We start from the raw sequence: 23342 nt of genomic DNA on the forward strand, positions 1-23342 counted from the left end.
ACTTGTATTAAAGGCAAGTATTACTATGCCTGGCTGTTAACTTTTTATCTGTGTGTGTGGTGAGATGTGCATGTAATCCCAGCACTTGGGAAGCAGAGGCAGAAGGATCAAGAGTTCAAGATCATCAACTTGCATAGCTAGCCTGAGCTACACGAGACCCTGTCTCAAAAAGCAAAGAAATAAAAAGTTTAAAAAAATAAATAAATAAATGAAACTTCTCCCACGGAGGGACTGGAGAGGTTGTTTTGTGGTTAAGAGCACTTACTGCTCTTGCAGAGGACCCGGTTCTGGTAGCTCACAGCTCCCTGTAACACCCAGCTGGATTCCAGGCCTTTTTATGACCTCTTCAGGCAGCCACACACATATGGCATGTCCACACACAGACACATACACACAAATACAAATAAAATCAACCTTAAAATTTTTAGGTAAGCTCCGGGCGGTGGTGGCGCACGCCTTTAATCCCAGCACTCGGGAGGCAGAGCCAGGCGGATCTCTGTGAGTTTGAGGCCAGCCTGGGCTACCAAGTGAGTTCCAGGAAAGGCGCAAAGCTACACAGAGAAACCCTGTCTCGAAAAACCAAAAAAAAAAAAAAAAAAAAAAATTTTAGGTAAGCAAGACTCTGGGTTTGATCCCCAGCATCACACACACACACACACACACACACACACACACACACACACACACACAAAACCTTTCTGAAATAGCCTGAGTTGTAAAAGCTGAGTGGTGTGTCAATGCATATTCATCATGCTCTTCTATTTTTGGTTTTTTTTGTTTGTTTGTTTTTTTGAGACAGGGTCTCTCTGTGTAGCTATGTAGCCTGTCCTGGAACTCGCTCTGTAGACCAGGCTGTCCTCGAACTCACAGAGATCCACCTGCCTCTGCCTTCCAAGTGCTGTGATTAAAGGCGTGCGCCACCACTGCCGCCTGGTGCGCTTCTACTTTTGTGTTCACAATTTTCATAAGCAAAAATAAAAATAAGACAAGAAGGCAAATATTTAAAAACAACGAAGGGCTGCTAAGCCTGACGACGTGAGCTCAGCCCCCTACCACGTGGTGGAAAGAGAGAATCAACACCTACAAGCTGTCTTCTGCATGCAACTGTGACAAACAGTATCCGAACACCCAAAACAAATCTTAAAGATGTAGTAGAAACTTAAAAAAGCAAAAGTAAAAAGAATAGGAAATAGCTGAGGTGGTTATGCAAGATATGCACGCTTGTAATCTCAGCACTTGGGAAGCTGAGAAGGTTCCAGAGTTGGGGGCCAGCAGGATATGCCAGGACCTTGTCTCAGAAAGCAAAAGAAAAAAGAAGCTGTCTTTATATAGCTTTTTTTCCCTTAAAGACGCTGTTGAAATTCTTAAGCAAAAGTTAACGTTAATACCACAAAAAACAACCGTGATTTATGAATCTTCCTTTGCCCACACACGGCCAAAACTTCGGTCTGGCATGCCAGGAAGACTGCAGGTTTCTGAGAAGCACTGGAGTAGACTAGATGTCCCCTGTAGGTCTCTTCCAGCCAAGCCCCCACCAACAGTGTCTTAGAAAATACATCTGGTGTTCGAATGAAGGGCAGAGGAGCTTCGGGTGTCTTTATCACCACTTTCCACCTTATTCCTTCGAGGCAGGGTCTCTCCCTGAACCTGCAAGCCCCAGCCATCCTTTGTCTCTGTCCCCACAGTGTTTGTGTGGACCACACCCAGCTTGTCGTCACGTGAGTACTGGGACGAACTCAGTCCTCCTGGTTGTGCAGTGTGTTCTTAACCACTGGGCCATCTCTGCAGCCCCACAAGTGTGTTCTTAACCACTGGGCCATCTCTGCAGCCCCACAAGTGTGTTCTTAACCACTGGGTCATCTCTGCAGCCCCAACAGGAGACTTTTTGAGGTCTTACTCATATAGAGGCAAATCTTCAAATATTGGAAGAAATAAGTTTTCTCTGAAAAAAAAAATTTCAAAGCTCCTTTGGGAAAGTTGTAAGATATAATCAATACAACCAAAATTAAATTTTGCTGCAATTGGAGCTAAAAGACTAACATGCTTTTAGCTACCAGATCCATGAACTAGTTAGCCCATGACTAACACATTTTTTATTTATTTAATTTTATGTGTATGGGTGTTTTCCCTACATGTGCCTCACGTGTGCTTTATGCCTACAGAAGCCAGGAGAGGGTGTCAGATGCCCTGGAACTGAAGTCACAAACAATTATGAGCCACCATGTGGGTGCTAGCAGTCACGAGCAGACCGTGCTCTTAACCATTGAGCCTTTTTTTCTCTAGCCCCAACATATTTTATTTTATTTTTGAAACAGGGTATCTCTCTGTAGTCCTGGCTGTCCTAAAAGTCGCTATGCAGACCAGGCTGGCCTTAAACTCGAAGAGATCCTCCTGTCTCTACCTCCTGAGTGCTGGGGTTAAAGATTAGCCCTAGAGCTGGAGAGATGGCTCAGAGGTTAAGAGCATTGACTGATCTTCCTAGAGGTCCTGAGTTCAATTCCCAGCAACCACATAGCAGCTCACAACCATTTATAATGAGATCTGGTTTCTTCTTCTGGCCTGCAGGCAAACATGCAGACAGAACACTGCATACATAATAAATAAATAAACCTTAAAAAAAAAAAAGGTTAGCCCTAACATAATTTTGAAATGACATTTTTCATTTGTCTTGAAATGTTAGTTGTATTTGCTCAAATGTCTTTTAATGTCTCATTGAGGGGATATTAGACTACTATATGTGCCCTTACTAGTATTATTTAGATTTTAAATAAACTAGTTAATATAATTATCTTACATTATAATCACACACATTCTCTCTCTCTCTCTCTCTCTCTCTCTCTCTCTCTCTCTCTCTCTCTCTCTCTTCTTTTGAGACAAGTTCTCACTGTGTAGGTCTGGGAGGCCTTAAATCACAGCGATCCCCTGCCTCTGCCTCCAGAGTGCTGAGATTAAAGGTGTGTTCCACCATCCCCTGAATGTACTATACTTTATTTATTTATTTATTTATTTTATTTTTTTGGTTTTTCGAGACAGGGTTTCTCTGTAGCTTCGGAGCCTGTCCTGGACTAGCTCTGTAGACCAGGCTGGCCTCGAACTAACAGAGATCCACCTGCCTCTGCCTCCCGAGTGCTGGGATTACAGGCATGTGCCACCACCGCCTGGCTGTTTTTTGTTTTTCAAGACAGAGTTTCTCTGTGTAACATCCTTAGCTGTCCTGGAACTCACTCTGTAGACCAGGCTGACCTCAAAGAGAACTGCCTGCCTCTGCCTTCCAAGTGCTGGGATTAAAGGCGTGCACCATCACTGCCTGGCTTTTTGAGATACTTTTAATCGAGTTTAAATAAGTGATAGAACTGCTTGGGGGAAAGTGCCAAAGTCGTTCCTACAACCATAACACCCTGTTACTTCTAAGAGTCACAAACTTGAAGGCTAGAAATGGCACTCTAAAACCTTCAAGAGAATAATGTTTACTTTTTCTAACCATTAAGTAGAAAAAGTTAAACTTCAGTGAATGATTAACAAGAGTTTCAATAAATGTAATTATAAATGACCATAGAATAACATTGCCGTCTGATCTAAACAGCTTTGAACACTCTCACACATGGAGAATACACCGGCCAGAAGTAAAAACTACTACAAGTCATGGAAATGGTAACGAATGGTTTGAAAACAGGACTTGATGGGAACTTTACCATGGACTAGGTCATTCATTATGAGATCTTGGAGAAGAAAAAAACCCTTACACATTAGGCTAGGTGTGACTCATGTCCTTGATCCCAGCATTAGAGAAGCAGAGGCAGGAAAATCTCTTGTGAGTTCGAGGTCAGCCTGCTCGACAAATCGGGTTCCAGGCCAGCCAGAACTTCATAGAGATACCCTGTCCCAAAACAAACAACAACAACAATTAAAAAAAAAAAAAAAGTCCATAGAAATACAAGGGCTGGAGAGGTAATTCAGTGGACAGAGCGCTGGCTGGGCAGGTGTTCCAGCGCCAGGAAGAATGTCTGGTGTGGCTGTGCTGGTGCCTGTAACCTCAACGCTCTTGGGGGTGAAGACGGGAAGATTACTGGGGTTTCCTCGCCACCAGCCTACCTTCTGGTTCGGTGAGAGACTCGGTCACATAAAGGTCTTTTGGAAATGGTTTGGGAGAACCCAGATGTGGGTAGAAGCCATGATCTTTTAATGTTGGGTGTTTTTGTTTGTTTGTGTGTGTGTGTGTGTGTGTGTGTTTTTGTTTTTGTTTTTTTTTTTTTGTTTGTTTGTTTTGTTTGTTTTTTTCGAGACAGGGTTTCTCTGTGGAGCTTTGTGCCTTTCCTGGAACTCACTCTGTAGTCCAGGCTGGCCTCGAACTCACAGAGATCCGCCTGCCTCTATGTTGGGTGTTTTAATAGGGAGGAGGTACATGACCAGGTATGTGGGATGCACTTGTACTCCTGGCCCTTGGGAGGCAGAAGCAGAAGAAGCCTAGCTGGTTTACATAATGAATTCCAGGCCAGTCAAGTCTACACCGCAAGACCCTGTCTCCGAAAGCTAAAATAGAGGGGGTGAGGGGAAGGGATGCCGAGCTGGTGTCTCCTGCTTCCTCTCTTAACCAGAGATTATGGCAGAGATGATTTACTGTTATCCAGTCCCCTTTCATGTTAGTCCATCATAGCCTCCTCCTCTTGCCATATTTTAAGCATCAATATGTTATCATTGACTATAAAACACACCCCATGCACAATAAACTCCAGAATAATTGAGCTTCATATTTACGTTTTACTTTTTTTTCTGAGACTTTTAGAAGTTTGGAAAATCTGCAAGAATAATCACACAAAACAGTCCAATTCCCTGACAGAAACTGTTTCTAACTATTCTCTTGAGTTTAAAATTCTTATTTATTTATTTATTCTGGTCTACATATCAGCCAAAGCTATATAATGAAACCCTTTCTCAAAAAAGCAAAACCAGAACAATTAATTAAATAAAATATTCTCTAAATGACAGGCAACAGCCAAGAGCTGAAGCAATGTAGCCTAGGCTTGATTCTTTTGGTGAGTGAGATGGGGTACTTAACTTCTCCACCCCTTGGTTTCCTGCCTCAACCTCCTGAGATAACTAGTGTGTGCCACCACACCTAGTGATTCTGATATTTTGAAGTAAAACTTAAGTTTTTATTTTGTTCTCTACTCAGTAGCTTTAACAATCAACAAATTTACAAACCTCATGAAGATATTTCCACCAATATACGACTGAAATCTGACAGATTTGGAAAATTGACTTTCTATCTTTTTCTTTTAATGTATTATTTATTATTATTATTATTATTACTATTATTATTATTATTATTATTATTATTATTATTATTATTATTATTTTAGAGATAGAGCCTCACTATGTAGGCCTGGCTCACCTAGAACTCTCTACATAGATCAGGCTGGTCTTGAACCCACAGAGATCCACCTGTCTCTGCCTCCCAAGTGCTGGCATTAAAGGCATGTACAACTTCACATCTGTCCCTGGAAAACTGAGTATCTTTTGTTTATTGTTCAGTTTCCTGCACGTAAACAAAATATCTTGATCATACCCATCCATCCCCCCAACTCTTCCCTTCCACTCCCCCGACCCCGACACTCCCAACAGGTGGAAAACTAACTTTTCAAATGATCAGGGGTCCTTTAATGCCCTCCAGGGATGGTCAGGTTCATCGTCTGCCTTGAAGCCGTCCTTCCCACTGGTGTCCCTCCATGTCGTTCTGACCCCTTCACTTCTTCATCTCTATCTTATTATCTTATTTGCTTCCTACCACCCATCGAATTTATCAGCCTGGACTTCTGACAGAATCAAAAAGATCAGCCTGGTGGACATGGGAGGGACCTGAGTATGGATGAGATTTGGGGATCCCTACTGTCTCTCAAGGATATGGAGTCCCAAGAGCTGGCTCTAAAGCAAAAGGCAGCTAGGTTCCTGTCAAGCTACTGAGTCTAAAGCACAAAGGTTGACGCACCCTTCAATCAATCATTCCAAAGGTAGATGGCCTTGGACAAGATAGAAGAAGGTAACCTTGGAAACCCATAGGAGGTTGTGCAAGGGTCCTGGTTGCATCCCATTCACATTGTCCTAGCAGATCCTTCTGAGTAACATCCATCCACACATCTGCAAGATTTGGGTCAAATGGACCATCTCGGGGCAAAATTGTCTCCCTGTTGTTTGACAAACAGAGTCAAGGCATAACCAAAAGCTGTGCAGAGAGCCTCCCCGCCCCATGTTCTCTAAGGAGAAGTATCTTTGCCTTCAGTCCAGAGCGAAGATAACCTGAGATACCTCGATAGCTTATGCAAACAGCAGCAACAGAGCAAGACACCGGGTGAGGCACGAAGGTCACCTTGGGCTGTGACAGCACGTGCACCTGAGTATCCAGAAATCCAGGTTGCAAAGGTGCAAACCTATGCCTTCTAAGCTGTCCTGGTTCCTATTTTAATACTGATGTGACCAAGATTTTATCACAGCTTAAGGCTCTTTCCTAGGATCACCTAATCAACAGAGGGCAATTTTGAAGAAACTCGCCTCCCTCTTTTTCCCTACTAGGCTGGTTAAATTCCGTTGGTTTTACTTTAAACCGTTCATGTATTTATTTACTGGGGAGAGGGGTGTGCGTGCGCAAGGAGTGTGTGTATGCTACGATGCACATGTGAGATCAGAAAACACCTTTTAGGAGTTGGTTCTCTCTTTCACACATACAGCCCAAGTGAAACCTGATTCTCCTGCCTCTACCTCCCAAGTGCTGAGATTACGGGCCCCCACCACCACGCTTGGCTCTGGCTAATTCCTATTCGGAGTGCGATCACGCCTTGATCTTGATCGTGCCACACTCTCCCTGGAGTGTTGGTGGCAGTCCCATGAGTGAGTGCTAACTAATGGCTCAACTCTCATGCTTGTGTATGCTCCTTACGTACACATCTGGTGTGCACAAGTCTGAAGGGAACTGCTGTGATTTTTTTTTTTTTTTTTTTTTTTTTTGGTTTTTCGAGACAGGGTTTCTCTGTGTAGTTTTAGTGCCTGTCCTGGAACTCACTTTGTAGCCCAGGCTGGCCTCAAACTCACAGAGATCCACCTGGCTCTGTCTCCCAGTGCTGGGATTAAAGGCGTGCTGGGATTAAAGGCGTACCGTGCGCCGCCACCACCACCTGGCTGATTGCTGTGATTTCTAAGGATAAAAGTACTAGAATAATCGAGAGACTAAGTGGCTGCCATCAGGGTGGAATGTCCCCTTTAGAGTCTGCCATTCACAGCTGTAAAGAAAGCAGACCGCAAAACTTTCCACGGTGATTCTAGCCTCAGAACAGCTCAGGAAGGTGGGGCTTCAGACCATCCTTTTATTCTTTGATAATGTCACATAGTCTATTTTAATATTCCTTCCCACCTCCCAACTCCTCCCAGATGCCTCCCTCATCCAACCCCATTTGTGCTTTCTCTATCTTAAAAAACAAAAAATGAAAGAGAAATCCACTAAAAAACTATGGAGTCCAAATTGTTTTGGCAACTTCTGAGCATGGGGCCTGCACAGACATGTGGTTGGTATACCTCGTGTCGCTCCGTAGAAGAAAACAGATTTTCCTCCCCCTGGCATCTGTTATTTACAAATAGCTGCTTGACTAGGGTGGGACTCTGGTCCCCACTCCTCCTCCTCCATGATGAGACTTTGGTCTGGCTTGATCTTGTGCAGGTCACAGTCTCTGTGAGTAACTAGCACAGACCCACAGATGGACAAGGTGGACCGTGGCAGACTTGGGAGTGCTCAGCCCTAAAAGGGATGTCTTTATCACACACACACACACACACACACACACACACACACACACACACACACACAAACCCTCAAGGCTCATGGATCTATGCAGAAGAGGGGCCTGGAAAGTTGGGAGAGCCAGAGGCAGCAGACAATGTTAAGGAAACAGCATTTTCCAGCCACACAGGGCAGATGCACACATGATCTCACAGAGACTCCGGCTGAGAACCTTTAAGGCAGCCCGCCTCGGTCTCTCTGGCTCCTTGCAGAAACTACAACCTCAGCCTAGAGGCAAGAGAGGAGGCTAGCGCAGATCTCTGTGAGTTCGAGGACAGCCTGGTCTACAGAGTGAGATCTAGGACAGGCACCAAAACTACACAGAGAAACTCTGTCTTGAAAAAAAAAAAGAAGTGGGGAGGCTAGAGCTTAAGCCCTTCTCTGAGAGGAAAGCATTCACAAAGATCCTTGTGCTTGGTGGTACACGCTATTAATCCCAGGAGCGGCAGAGGCAGGCAGATCTCTGTGAATCTGAGGCCAGCACGATCTACATAGTGAGTTCTGGGACAGCCAAAGCTACATAGTGAGACTCTGTCTCAAAATAAATAAATAAACAGATAGATGATAGATAGATAGATAGATAGATAGATAGATAGATAGATAGACAGATAGATAAGTAAATAAATAAATATCAAATTAATCTCTGGAGTTGCATATGGCAGTCCACACCTGCAACCCCAATACTTGGGAGGTTGAACTCTAAGGACTGTGGTTTGGAGGCTAGCCTGGGGTACATTATGAATCCTAGTCTCAGAAGAAAGGAAATCACAATGACTTGAACATTTGAATGCTAAATTGTTCCAGGATCCAGCAAGGAAAACACAGAGAGGACGGGGGTCGGGTGGTAAGTAAGGACCTACTGCTGAGGTAATCATTCTAAATGTCTTCCTCTAGAAAATTTCTCCAGGAATGATTTGCTTTTTTTTTTTTTTTTTACATAAAGCTGGTAGGCACTAGTTTTGAAATCCTTACCATTTACATCAATGCTTACTTTCCCCACTCTAGCAAGATTAATAGAATATTAATGGAATTTGGGTCTATAGGATTTATCAAGTGCGAATTCATTGCTTGTGACTGGTTGTTTTTGACTTATGAAAAGGCAGTCATCGATGGTTCATCCTGGTAGAAAACATCTCGGGTGAGTGGAAGAAAACTAAGGAACAAAACTGAAAAGTGGTCACAGGTCAAAAATAGTAACGGCAGGGCATGGAGGCACACACCCTTCATCCCAGCACTCAGGAGGCAGAGACAAGCAGACCTCTGTGAATTCCAGTCTGGCCTGTTTTACATAGTGAGTTCCACACCAGCTGAAGTTCCACATAGTGAGACCCTTTCTCAACCAACCAACCAACCAAGAACAGCAACAAATAATGGAGGGGTATATATTTGTCTTTTTAAAACACTTGAACAGGAGAAATTGAGCGAAATGAAGAGAGACGCTGGGAGGCAAGCCAGTGGGCTGGGATATACCTCCCTGGTAGCTAGCGGGCTTGCCTAACATGCCCAAAGCCCTTGGACAATACCCAGTACCCCATAAACCAGGCATGGTGGTGCACACCTGAGATCCCAGTACTCGGAAGGTAGAGGTCAGAGGGTCAGAAGTTCAAGGTCATCCTCCACTATACATCAAGTTCCACACTGACCGAGGCTGGAGGAGACGTGTCTCAAAAGAAGCAAGCCAAATGCTTTGGAGAATCGCGGCGGCCGTGACACAGATGAAGGGCAACCCCATGGGTGGCCAGAATAGAGAAGTAGCCTTGTCTAGAACCCTGAATTGAGTCTCTCTTGGTCTCTTCTTTAGCTCACAGCTCTGCTAGACCACATTTTTGGCTTTTAAGTAGTTTTCATAATATTTTGTTTGATGGAGTTCCCTGTTTCTCCTTCACACACTTCATTCTTTGTTTGTTTGTTTGTTTGTTTTGTTTTTTGAGACAGGGTTTCTCTGAGTAGCTTTGTGCCTTTCCTGGAACTCACTCTGTAGCCCAGGCTAGTCTCCAACTCACATAGATCCGCCTGCCTCTGTCTCCTGAGTGCTGGGATTAAAGCATGTGCCACCACTACTCAGCTGTTCTAAAGTTATTTACAGTGTTAACAACCCTCACAACATCCCCTTCGTGGACTCTATTGTTATCCATTTACAGACTCAGCAGCCTGCACGGTCCTGGCCTTCTACATCAGGACCAAAAGGGGCTGAAGAGATATCTCAGAGAGCAAACTGCTTGCCACACGAGCATGAGGACTTGAATTTAATTTTTAGGATTCATGGAAAAAGGCTGGGTGTTGGGGCCATCCAAATGACTCAGCAGGTAAATAAGCTTGCTGCCAAGCCTGCTGACTTGAATTTGTTCTCCAAGACCCACACGGTGGAAAGAGAAAACCAACTCCCCAAGGTCGTCCTCTGACCTGGACATGTTTGCCTTGGCATGTGCACAAACACACACACACACACACACACACACACACACACACACATACACACACACACACACAAATAAGTAAATGTAATCAAAAAAAATTTTTTTTGAACTGTCCAGGATTTACTAACCCTGTCACAACCCCAGTGAGTAGGAACAGTGAAGACCAATGATGTTTTCTTTCCCATCAGGCTCATTCGAAAGTATGGCACAACTATGACAAGAACTTCCGCCCCAAGCAGAAGGGCTGGCTGTCCATTACCTTGGGGTCCCATTGGATAGAACCAAACAGAACGGAAGACATGGCGGATGTAGTGAGTTGCCAACACTCCATGGCTTCTGTGCTTGGATGGTTCGCCAACCCCATCCACGGGGACGGCCAATACCCTGAGTACCTGCAGACGATGCCCGACATATCCGTGTTCTCTGAGGCAGAGAAGGAGGAGGTGAGGGGCACGGCTGACTTCTTTGCCTTTTCCTTCGGGCCCAACAATTTCAGGCCTTCGAACACCGTGGTGAAAATGGGGCAAAATGTATCGCTCAGCTTAAGACAGGTGCTGAACTGGATTAAACTGGAGTACGACAACCCTCGAATCTTGATTTCGGAGAATGGCTGGTTCACAGACAGTTACATAAAAACAGAGGACACCACGGCCATCTACATGATGAAGAACTTCCTCAACCAGGTTCTTCAAGGTTGGTTGCCCTCTGGCTCAATTTTTAGTAAGCATATGTGTGTGTATGTTTACTCGTGTGAGTGTATGCCACATGTGTACAGGTGCTCTGGGAGGCCAGAAGAGGGAGTTGGATGGCCTGGAGCTGGAGTTACAGGCAGTTGTGAGCCACCTGACTGATATTAGTGTGAGGGACCAAACTCAGGAAGCTCAGGAAGAGCTACAAGCATCTCTAACTGCTGAGCTATTTTCTCCGACCCCAGCTCAAGGTTTTATTTAAGCTAGTTACCTTGAATATGTCATTATTGATGATGGTTTTTATTTTTTTCTTTTTCTTAAGCACTTTTTTTTTTCAAGATTTATTTACTTACTATGTATACAGTGTTCTGTTTCTACTCCTAAATGCTAGGATTACAGGCATTTACCACCCAGCTGTTTCTTTCTTCATAAAGGACATATGGAGATATGTTTAAAGTTTCCTATCAAGAGTGATTTTTTTGTTGTTGTTGTTGGTGGTGGTGGTTTTTTGTTTGTTTATTTTGTTTTTCAAAACAGGGTTTCTCTGCATAGCCCTGGCTACTCTGGAACTTACTCTGTAGACCGGGCTGGCCTCAAACTCACAGATCTGCCTGCCTCTGCCTCCCAAGTGCTGGGATTAAAGGCGTGCGCTGCCCCCGCCACCGCCTGGCATGTGAACATCTTGACATGTTTGAACAATGCAAGTTCTGAAAACGAAGCTGAGCCATTTCTACACTCTTGGAGATTTTTTTTTTCTACCTCAGTGTCACCTCATTCACTGCTCAGGCAGTGACATCTACAGGCCAATGGAAATGAGGAGGCCAAAGACGGCTCAGGGTGTCCCCATCAGATCAGGCTCCATCCTGCCTGAGTAGAATTCCTGTGGGTCTTTCTCCAGCTGAGCTGCTCTTTCGAAGTCCTACATATTGGAGCTAGGGAGCAGGCTAAGAGGGTCAAGCACTTACTATGAAAGCAAGAGGACCTGAATTTGACCCCCAGCACCCACACACACAGCTGGGTGCAGGACAGGTGGGATGACTCAGCCAGGAAAGGCACTTGCCCCACCAAGCCAGACCCCGAATTCAGTCTGGGGACTCACATGGTGGAAAGAGAGAAGTGACTTCAACAAGTTGTCCTCACACATGCACTAGGGCATGCATTCATCCACACACATGCACTGCACGCGCGCACGCGCGCGCGCACACACACACACACACACACACACACACACAGACCTCCCACCACAATACATAAAGTAGAACTTCAAAAATAAGTCCTAAATGTGGAGAGAAATCCCAGCTCCTGCAGGAAAGAGGCTTCAGGAAGGATTTTCAGAAAGAGCAAGTCTTGGGACTAGGCTGGAGAGATGGCTCAGAGGTTAAGAGCAAAGGCTGAGGTCTGAGTTCAATTCCCAGCAACCACTTGGTGGCTCCCAACCATCTATAGTGGGATCTGATGCCCTCTTCTGGCATAAAGGTGTACATGCAGATAGAGCACTCATATACATAAGATAAATAAATAAATCTTAGAAAAGAAAGAGCAAGTCCCTCTCCTGGCCTCACTGCCCCACTGTGCAAGAAGGAACAGCATGAAATACAGCCAGATCAGGCCCTGGGCCACAGGAACATGAACACTACCAACAGGCCCCTGGGTCAAGTGCCATGCCCTTGGGCAAGAGGGGTTTCTATTCCACCCCTCCTCACAACACCACACCACCATGGGCCCAGAACTATGGCTTGTTGAAATACATTTGCCTTTTTGGAATCTTCTGCCATGGTTGTCTACCTTTCTTTCAAAAAAGGATTTTCTACCTTTTAAAAAAAAGTGTTAATGATAAAGCCCCAGAATGCAGAAATGAAGCATTTCTGTGAGAGAAATGAAGGGTGGTTTTTTTTTTTGTTTGTTTGTTTGTTTGTTTGGGTTTTTTAATTAAAATGATTCAAGGTAGGTTGAGGCTGCTCTTACAGAGGTCCTGAGTTCAATTCCCAGCACCCACATGACAGCTCACAACTGTTTATAACTCCATTCTAGAGGATTTAATGCCCTATTCTGGCCACCATGTACACAGACACATAGGTAGTTCACAGATACACATGCAGGCAAAACACTCCTACACATGAAATGAAATTTTTGTTAATAAGCAAAAATAATAATTTTTAAAAAATTATTCAGGGCTAATTTCAGTTTTTATTGTAGACCAGGCTGGTCTTGAACTCGCAGAGATCTGCCTGCCTCTGCCTCTCAAGTGCTGGGATCAAAGTCTTCGTATCTCATTTTTACCTAGTGAGAAAAGTCCTTAGGGATTATCTTTTCCAATATTTTCTGTTTGCAAATGAGGAAATGGCCATTGCAAACCTTGCCCAATAGCTCCCTCCCACAGTCACAGCAGGATCTGGCCTCGGGCCTGCTGCCCTTCAGCCCAGCCACTTCTAACACCACTTCTCTGCTACCACGCCTCCTGTCTACATTTGCTTATGGTCGTCCTGAGAGCTGGTATTTCAGTCCCTGAAGGAGAATATCACAGAATGGACAGTTGTGCACAAGCAGGAACCCGCCCAAACTCAGAATGAATAAGTCCAGGTCACTAGTACACATCTACATCCCCAAAGGCTCTGAAACCGATGCCCCATGCCCCAGGACACAGATTTGCACACTAAATACAGCTCCCCCCCTCCATTTTTTTTAAAATTTGAGACAGGGTCTCACCATGTAGCTCTGGCTGACCTAGGACTCAATATGTAGACCAAGTTAACCTTGAACTCAGAGATCCGCCCTCCTCTGCATCCTGAGTGTTGAAATTAAAGGCAAGTACCATTATACCCTGCTAAACAACATGATTAAACAATTTTTAAATAGCCGGGCAGCAGAGGCATACACCTTTAATCCCAGCACTTGGGAGGCAGAGGCAGGTGAATCTCTGTGAGTTCGAGGCCAGCCTGGTCTACAAAGCAAGTCCAGGACAGCCAAGACTGTTACACAGAGAAACCATGTCTTGCAAAATAAAATAAAATAATTTTTTTTAACTATCAGAAATGTTTTTTAATGAGATCCTTAACTGTCAACTATTTGTGTAGGGAGTGTGTAGCATTTATTCATTTTGTGTGTGAGGTGCATTTGGAAGTCAGAGGACAACTTTTCTCTTCCCACCATGCAGGTCTCTGACTGATGTTGTCAAGCTTTGTGGCAGATGCCCCAAGCCAACACTTTTTTTTGTTTGATTTAAAAGGGCTGATATTTAGGAAAAATGTTGCTGCTGTGATATGTCAGGCCTTGCTTGTTGTTAATGAAGCCGTAAACGTGTTTAGCTCCCTGATAATCCCTGCTTCCTTTCCTCCGTGCAGCAATAAAGTTTGATGAAATCCGAGTGTTTGGTTACACAGCCTGGTCGCTCCTGGACGGCTTTGAATGGCAGGATGCCTACAGGACCCGCCGAGGACTGTTTTATGTGGATTTTAATAGTGAGCAGAAGGAGAGGAAACCCAAGACCTCGGCACATTACTACAGACAGATCATACAAGAAAACGGTTTCCCTTCGAAAGAGTCGACGCCAGATGTGCAGGGCCAGTTTCCCTGTGACTTCTCCTGGGGGGTCACCGAGTCTGTTCTTAAGGTAAGTGGCTGCTTCTAGATGAGTCACACACTAGGGGAGAGAGGGCACAACATGTTTTTACAAATGTTACGTGTTTGGATGTTTTGCTTGCATGTACGTCTGCGTGCCTGGTGCCCACAGAGGCCAGAAGAGGGCACTGGATATTCTAGGACAGGATATACAGATAGTTATGAACATCCATGTAGGTGCTCTGAAATACTAGTCAGTGCTCTTAACTGCTGAGACATCTCTCCAACCCTGAGTCGTCAGTTTTAAAAACATTATTACATTTAATTGTATATGTAATGTGGTGCATGTCTTAGCTAGGGTTTCTATTGCCGTGAAGAGACACCACGACCATGGTGACTCTTAGAAAGAAAGCATTTAATTGGGCCAGCTCGCTTACAGTTTCAGAGGTTCAGTCCATTATCATCATGGTGGAGAGCATGGCAGCGTGCAGGCAGATGCGGTGCTGGAGCTGAGAGTGCTCCATCTTGCAGGCAACAGGAAGTCGGCTGACTGTCACCCTGAGGGAAACTTGAGAAAAGAGACCTCAAAGCCCGCCCCCACAGTGACACACTTCCTCCAACAAGGCCACACCTCCTGATAGCGCTACTCCCTTGGGGGGCCATTTTCTTTCAAACCAGCACAGTGCATATCGCAGCATTTGCGGAGGTTAGAAGACCAACTTGTGGAGTTGGTTCTTTCCCTCCGCCTTTATCTGGGTGTGAAGGATTGAACTTGGGGAACCAGGCTTACTGAGTAGGTGTTCCACCCCCTGAGCCATCTCCCCAGCCTGAATCCCCTGGTTTTCATTGTCACATGTTAATTACACTAGTGTGTTTCAGTATCACCCCTTCACATGTATGTACAATACACTTCCGTGGTGTTCACCTCCCCATCACATCCCTCACTCTCCTACTGGCCCTCTTCCACTTGGGGTGCATCATCTTTACGTGGGCTCTTAGCAGATAACCACCTGCGTTGTCCACAGCTAGTGTTTTCTGGGGGTCTGTAGAGTGCAGTGCGTTTTGCCTGATCTTGCCTTGTTTTGTGGCGAAATGACCTTTTATGAACATCTTTTCAACGATACCGGGATGTCCTGAAGTTTTCAAAACACTGGAGCTGCTGAGGTCATTCATTATGCACAGGCTGAACTTCATGCTCACATGGTCAATGTTCTCTCCGTTTAATGTTCTAGATAACCGGTTGGCAGATGGCAAGTGGGCAATAATATGACCTTGTAATTAGACTATGAAAGATGACACACGAGAAAACAATTAGAAGGGAAATATTTACCAAAGGTTAATTATCAGTTTTCCTGGTGCATTTAAATTCAGCCACAGGGGGGAAAGTACTTTAACCCAAGTACAGATTTTTTTTTCCTTGCTCTAATTAATCTCAAATTTGGAAATGTTCTTCTTACATCTTTTGTTTTCTTTTCTTTTCTTAGTTTTTTGAGACTGGGTTTCTTTGTGTAGCCCTAGCTGCTCTGGAACTAAACCCAAGTCACCTCACCTTTCTTTCTTTTCTTTTTTTTTTTTTTTTGTTTGTTTGTTTTTCAAGACAGGGTTTCTCTGTGTGTAGCTTTGTGCCTTTCCTGGATCTCGCTCTATAGACCAGGCTGGCCTCGAACTCACAGAGATCCGCCTGCCTCTGCCTCCCGAGTGCTGGGATTAAAGGCGTGTGCCACCAGTGCCCGGCCACCTTACCTTTCTATGATGGCTTCCAGTTGAGACCCCGCCTTCCCCACAGTGCACCTGGGGGGTGACACAGGGCCATCCCCATCTGATTGTACAGCCGAAGCTCAAAGAGGGAGATTCAGGGCTGAGGATATAGTTTAGTTGGTACAGTGCCTGCCTAACATGCACAGGGCCCTGGGTTTGATCCCTAGCATCGAATTAACTAGGTGGAGCGCTATATGCCTGTAAGCCCAACACTTGGGAAACGGAGACAAGAGAAGCAGGAGTTCCAGGTCATCCTCAGGTACTTATTAGGTTTAAGGCTAACCTGGGCTGTATGAGCCGACACACACACACACACACACACACACACACACACACACACACACACACAAAGGAAAAGGAAGACAGAAAAGTCCGTGAGTCTCCGAGGCAGAAAGGCTGGGAGATCCAAAGTCAATCTTCAGGATTTGAGGTTATCTCACTGTCTTTCCCCCTCGTAACTGAAGCTCCTCGCACAGGGAGAACATTCCATACTCTGCTGCTGAGTGAGTGCCATGCTCACAGACACATGGTGCAGGAGATACTGTGTGAAAACGGGGTATCCTTGGACCTTCCTTCCCTTTTTTTTTTTTTTTTTTTGGTTTTTTGAGACAGGGTTTCTCTGTGTAGCTTTGCGCCTTTTCCTGGAACTTACTTGGTAGCCCAGGCTGGCCTCGAACTCACAGAGATCCACCTGGCTCTGCCTCCTGAGTGCTGGGATTAAAGGCGTGCGCCACCACCACCCGGCGGACCTTCCTTCCTTTAAAAAAATTTTTTTGAAGGGTTAGAAGGATAAGGCTTTTTCTCCCATATTACGAACAGAATAGCCAGAACACAGAGACCGTTATGAAGGACAAAGTTATTTATTTATCTCGTAGTCTCTGCTATATAGCCCAGGCTGGCCTCACACTTGTAGTAATCCTCCTGCTTCAGCCTCTTGGGAGCCGAGATTATAGACATGACCACTACTCTAGGCTATCGCTTGGACTTTTCAAATAAGACTTGCTGAGAGTTAGTCAGTGCTTGCTAGGGGTCACTGCCTCCTGTCACCCCCTCCCACAGTGTCTTTCAGGGACGGTCTGGCTCTCCTCTGAATGCAAGTGCTGCCTGCTCTCAGTGGGTCCTTTACAAGCTCATTTTTACGCCTGTCATCAGCTGAGGACAGGACTTAGAATCCATCTTTCATAACCGCCTTCAACTGAGGGCACCAGGCCACTTTCCTGATGCATTTCAACACCATCACACCAGATGCCATATAACCTGGATTTGTAGGTCAAATGAGCTGGAAAATGGCCTCTTAGGCTTTCCTCAAACAAATGCTCCCCCTCTCCTCTCTGCGGTTCCTTCCCTGTATTTTCTGGTCTCCCTGGAGATTTGAAGGGCTAGGACAAGGCGCTTCTCCCATGTTACCAACAGTACAGCCAGAACACGGAGACCGTTATGAAGGACAAAGTAATTTATTTTATCTTGCTTCGTAAGCTCAGTTCTTCCGATCTGATGGGGTGGGATATGGTAGGAGACACACTTGATTTACCTGAATGTGCTTGCTTTCCACAGCCGGAGTTCATGGTGTCCTCCCCACAGTTTATCGACCCTCACCTGTATGTGTGGAACGCCACTGGCAACAGATTGCTACAGCGAGTGGAAGGAGTAATGCTAAAAACAAGGCCATCCCATTGCACAGATTACGTGAGCATCAAAAACCGAGTTGAGATGTTGGCCAAAATGAAAGTCACCCACTACCAGTTTGCTCTGGACTGGACCTCTATCCTTCCCACTGGCAATCTGTCTCAAGTTAATAGACAAGTGCTAAGGTACTATCGGTGTATCCTGAGTGAAGGACTGAAGCTGGGCGTCTCCCCCATGGTGACATTGTACCACCCCACCCATTCCCACCTAGGCCTCCCTGAGCCACTTCTGAACAGCGGGGGATGGCTGAACACATACACCGCCAAGGCCTTCCAGGACTACGCGGGGCTCTGCTTCCGGGAACTGGGGGACTGGGTGAAGCTCTGGATCACCATTAACGAGCCTAATAGGCTGAGTGACATGTACAACCGCACGAGTAATGACAGCTACCGTGCAGCCCATAACCTGATGATCGCCCACGCCCAGGTCTGGCACCTCTACGACAGGCTGTATAGGCCGGTCCAGCGTGGGGCTGTGTCGCTCTCCCTACATTCTGACTGGGCGGAACCTGCCAACCCCTATGTGGACTCACATTGGAAGGCAGCTGAGCGCTTCCTCCAGTTTGAGATCGCCTGGTTCGCGGATCCGCTCTTCAAGACTGGGGACTACCCGTTAGCCATGAAGGAGTATATTGCCTCTAAGAACCAGAGAGGGCTGTCCAGCTCCGTCCTGCCGCGCTTCACCCACAAGGAGAGCAGGCTGGTGAAGGGCACCATCGACTTCTATGCGCTGAACCACTTCACGACCAGGTTCGTGATACACAAGCAGCTGAACAGCAGCCGCTCTGTGGCAGATAGGGACGTCCAGTTCCTGCAGGACATCACCCGCCTGAGCTCGCCCAGCCGCCTGGCTGTAACGCCCTGGGGAGTACGCAAGCTGCTTGGGTGGATCCGGAGGAACTACGGGGACATGGACATCTACATCACAGCCAATGGCATCGATGATCTGGCTCTGGAGAACGATCGGATCCGAAAGTACTACTTGGAGAAGTACATCCAGGAGGCTCTGAAAGGTGAGGTTTGGGGAGCTCACATACAGTGGGGTGGGAAGAGGTATATGAATTGACCGCAACGAAAACCTGGGCACAAAGATAACCAGCAATTCAGATTTGTGGCTCCTGACCATTGGATTTCCTCCTTATAATGGGCCTTTATTATTGAATTTTTAGGGCTTTTTTTTTTTCTTCTTTTTTTAGAGTCTCTTTAGTCCTGACTGTCTTGGAACCCACTGTGTAGACCAGGCTGGCCTCAAACTCACTGAGACCCAACTGCTTCTGCCTACCGAGTGTCGGGATTAAAGGCATGCACCACCATGCCCAGCTTAATTTTTAAGTTCATCATTAATGTTTTTTAGACAGGGCCTAGTCACCCAGGCTGGCCTCCAATGCAGGCTGACCCCTCTCCTCCTGCCTCAGCATTCCAAGAAGTGCAATTACAAGCCTAGATCACCACATCTGGACTTTAATGAAGTGACATAAACTCATTATGGAAAATTTGGAAAGCATTTTCCCCCCTAAATAACACCTAAAATCTCACTTCCCAAGAAAAACACAATGAATTTTGGATTACTTCCAGTGCACTTCTTAGATCATCTTTTTTTTTTTTTTTTTTTTTTTTTTTGGTTTGTTTGTTTGTTTGTTTTGTTTTTCGAGACAGGGTTTCTCTATGTAGCCTTTTTGTGCCTTCCTGGATCTTGCTCTCTAGACCAGGCTGGCCTCGAACTCACAGAGATCCACCTGGCTCTGCCTCCCGAGTGCTGGGATTAAAGGAGTGCGCCACCACTGCCTGGCCTCCTGAGATATTCTTAATACAATTGAGCTCAAGCTGTTACGCTTTGCATACACCTTGTTTGCTTGTTTGGGGAGTTGAACTCAGGTTCCATTTGGCTGTACTAAAAGCTACATCCTCATATCCCTAACTCTTCCGTTTCTGTGGAGCTGGGAATTTAACCAAGGACCTCATGCATATGAAGCAAGAACTCTACCACTGGCCTACATGCCCAGCCCCTAACTTTTGTGTGTGTGGTGCTGGGCTTTATGTGCGCTAAGCAGTCAACCTACCAGGGAACCACAAAACAGCCATGTAGTCGACCTTCTCTCCAGACGGAGGGTCTCATGTGCCCTAGGCTTGTCATGAACTCTTGTTCTCCTGCCTCTGCTGCCTCCACTTGAGGTTTCAGACATGTGCAACCACACCTGCCCCACCCTTTAAAACATTAGATGTGTTTCATGTCATTAAAAACTCTTAAGAATGTTAATGGATGCTTAATGTCCTATCAATAAGCATGTCATGTATTCAATCATTCTTTAGGTGGGAGAACCACCCCACTGAAAAATTTATCTTTGTGCAAAAATGCCATTTCTAATTACCTCCTTAGAATAGATTGCTCAATATATGGAAATATATTTGGGGGCTGGAATCAACCAAAAACGGACTGCGGACATAGTTGGTGGTGTCTGCCTCGTATACAGAAAGCTCCGGGGTAAATCCCTAACACACATAAGCCAGGCATGGTGGAGAAGCACGCAATCCCAGCCCTCTGGAGGACGTGGTAGGAGGGTCACAAGTTAACAGTGGTCTTCCGCTTACATAGGGAGTTAGAGGCCAGCCTGGAATACATGAGATCCCGTCTCCAAAACAAAGCCTTAATGAAAATCATGACTTCATGCCTTTTTATTGACCTGACCTTAGTTTCAATGAAAACTAATTTTTTTTTAATATTTTTATTTTGTGTATGAGTGTTTTGCCTCCATGCATATCTGTTTACCACATGTGTGCCTGGTGCCTGTGGAGGTCAAGACAGAGCAAGGGAGCCACCATGTGGGAGCTAGGAACTGGTCCTCTGCAAGAGCAGTCAGTGCTTTTAACCACTGAGCCATCTCTCCAGCCCTGAAAACTAAATTCTTTTTTGTTTTTTGGTTTGTTTTGTTTTTCAAGACAGGGTTTCTCTGTATAGTTTTGGTGCCTGTCCTGGAACTCACTCTGTAGCCCAGACTGGCCTCGAACTCACAGAGATCCACCTGGCTTCTGCCTCCGGAGTGCTGGGGTTAAAGGCGCGCTCACCACCCGGCGAAAACTAAAACTAAATTCTTATTCAAAGATACTTTACTGTCCACTTGTGATCACCATGTTCTTTTCTGTTTTGTTTTGTTTTTTCTAGCATACCTCATCGACAAGGTCAAAATCAAAGGTTATTATGCATTCAAACTGACTGAAGAGAAATCAAAGCCTAGATTTGGATTTTTCACATCTGAATTCAAAGCTAAGTCCTCTGTCGAGTTCTACAGCAAGGTCATCAGCAGCAGTGGCTTCCCCTCCGAGACCAGCAGTCCCGCATGCGGTCGGCCTCCAGAGGACACAGAGTGCACCCTCTGCTCCTATCTCACCCAGAAGAAACCACTCATCTTCTTCGGCTGTTGCTTCATCTCCACTCTGGCTCTGCTGCTGTCAATCACCGTTTTTCATCATCGAAAGAAAAGAAAATTTCGGAAAGCAAAGAACTTACAAAATATACCATTGAAGAAAGGCCACAGTCGAGTTCTTAGCTAGACTATCATTTCTGACATAGTTTAAAGGTTCACTCCAGTTCCATATACTGGTAACTCACAATGTGAGAGACAGCTGTAACCAAGGTGATGACAATCGATGCCTTTCAGTGTGGTTCAAATCATTCCCTTAGGTATTGACAATCAGTGAATTCAGTTCTTGGGGCTGGAGGCTTCATCCTGACAGTAATCCTGGGGAAGACTCCAAAAATGGCGTCAGGAAGTGTGAAGCGCCGTTTCACATCATTTTTCTCTAGCTCTCTTCTGTAAATAGCAATCACTATTCATGGTAAAGGAACTCATTTTAAAAAGTGAAACTTTATTGTTTTGGACTTCATAGTTTAAAACTATTTTGTTGTTTTTGAACAGGGTCTATTGTGTAGCTCTGGCTGTCCTGGAACTCACAGAGATCCACCTGCTTCACCCTTCTGAGTGCTGGGATTAATGGTGTACACCACCCCGCCCAGCTAAAACTATTCTTTAAACTGGACAGTAAGTGACACATGCTGTCACTTCTAACAAGGTGCTCTTCTGTTTAGGTCAGATAGTCTTCAGATGGAATGTAGAAACACAACAGGATTTCAGATGTTTTGTCTATAGGTAGTTAAAAGTGTAGGATCTAAAACACACCAATCTTAGCTTTTCTCAAAAAATCAAACACAAAAACCGGGCATTTCTTAAACATTCAATTTTGTGAGCTCTCTTACAGGACTTCTGATTGGGGGAGAAGGTTCAAGATGGGGTATTTTTGTGTAGCTTTCCCTATCCTAAAACTTGCTCTGTAGACAAGGATGGTCTTGAACTCAGAGATCCACCTGCCTCTGCCTCCAGAGTGCTGGGACTAAAGGGGTGCCCACCATACTCAGCTTGGACTCCTGACTTTTTTTTTTTTTTTTGGTTTTTCGAGACAGGGTTTCTCTGTGTAGCTTTGCGCCTTTCCTGGGACTCACTTGGTAGTCCAGGCTGGCCTTGAACTCACAGAGATCCGCCTGGCTCTGCCTCCCGAGTGCTGGGATTAAAGGCGTGCGCCGCCGCTGCCGCCGCCACCACCACCCGGCGGACTCCTGATTTTAAAAGTAGCTTTCGGGGGCTGGAGAGATGGCTCAGCGGTTAAGAGTACTGACTGCTCTTCCAAAGGTCCTGAGTTCAATACCCAGCAACCACATGGTGGCTCACAACCATCTGTAATGAGATCTGGTGCCCTCTTCTGGCCTGCAGCCATATATGCAGGCAGAACACTGCATACATAATAAATAAATCTTAAGAAAAAAAAAAAGTAGCTTTCATAACTCATTAGACAACTAGACCCAAGTGTCTGTGAAGAGCAAGCTCACTTAGCCTTGCAGCATAGCAATTTCCATTTTATAATAAGCTGACATTACCCCTAACCCCTGATTTTGAGGCATGTTAGGAAAGTTAAAAAGACGTAGATTTTACTATGGGTAAAGGTCAAAGACATTACCATTATTCAGAGTCCTGCTCTGTCTCTTAGAGCTTCATAACTTTCTTATGCACATAGGTACTGAATACAACTATGATATGTGGAACAAGTCACTGTAACTCTGATGAATCTAGCCTGTTAGTTTGAATGAGTTAATTTTATTTTACCTTTTAAGGCTAGCACTAAGTAAATCTCAATTTGGATATTTTTATCCAAGGAACTACGCTTGATTTGATTACAAACACTAGGGATGATTTGAATGTGTACCCATCCACATCCATTCTTTCAAGTCAAATGTAAATAACCATGTTACCCAGTCACTGTCAACTCTCTCCAGGAATTCAGATGTAGGAGTCCAAGAAAAGTGGCTCTTCCTAAAACGCAAGGTGATTGTAATTGTACTCCAGATCTACCTATTGTTAGA

At 45.2% G+C, this 23342-nt stretch overlaps 1 protein-coding gene across 1 annotated transcript in view; it reads left to right on the forward strand.

Annotated features, from left to right (window-relative positions):
* The window catches only part of Klb (klotho beta), a 31028-nt gene extending 8690 nt beyond the window's left edge, over window positions 1-22338 (forward strand). The window contains exons 2-5 of the mRNA XM_059275071.1: window positions 10431-10935; window positions 14273-14541; window positions 17802-18945; window positions 21093-22338. Coding sequence (XP_059131054.1) covers window positions 10431-10935; window positions 14273-14541; window positions 17802-18945; window positions 21093-21481 — 2307 coding nt within the window. The 3' untranslated portion in view covers window positions 21482-22338. The remainder of the gene's footprint in view (window positions 1-10430; window positions 10936-14272; window positions 14542-17801; window positions 18946-21092) is intronic.
* Window positions 22339-23342: the final 1004 nt, after the last annotated feature.

This window comes from Peromyscus eremicus, chromosome 10, assembly GCF_949786415.1.
Source record: "Peromyscus eremicus chromosome 10, PerEre_H2_v1, whole genome shotgun sequence".
Taxonomy (NCBI): domain Eukaryota; kingdom Metazoa; phylum Chordata; class Mammalia; order Rodentia; family Cricetidae; genus Peromyscus; species Peromyscus eremicus.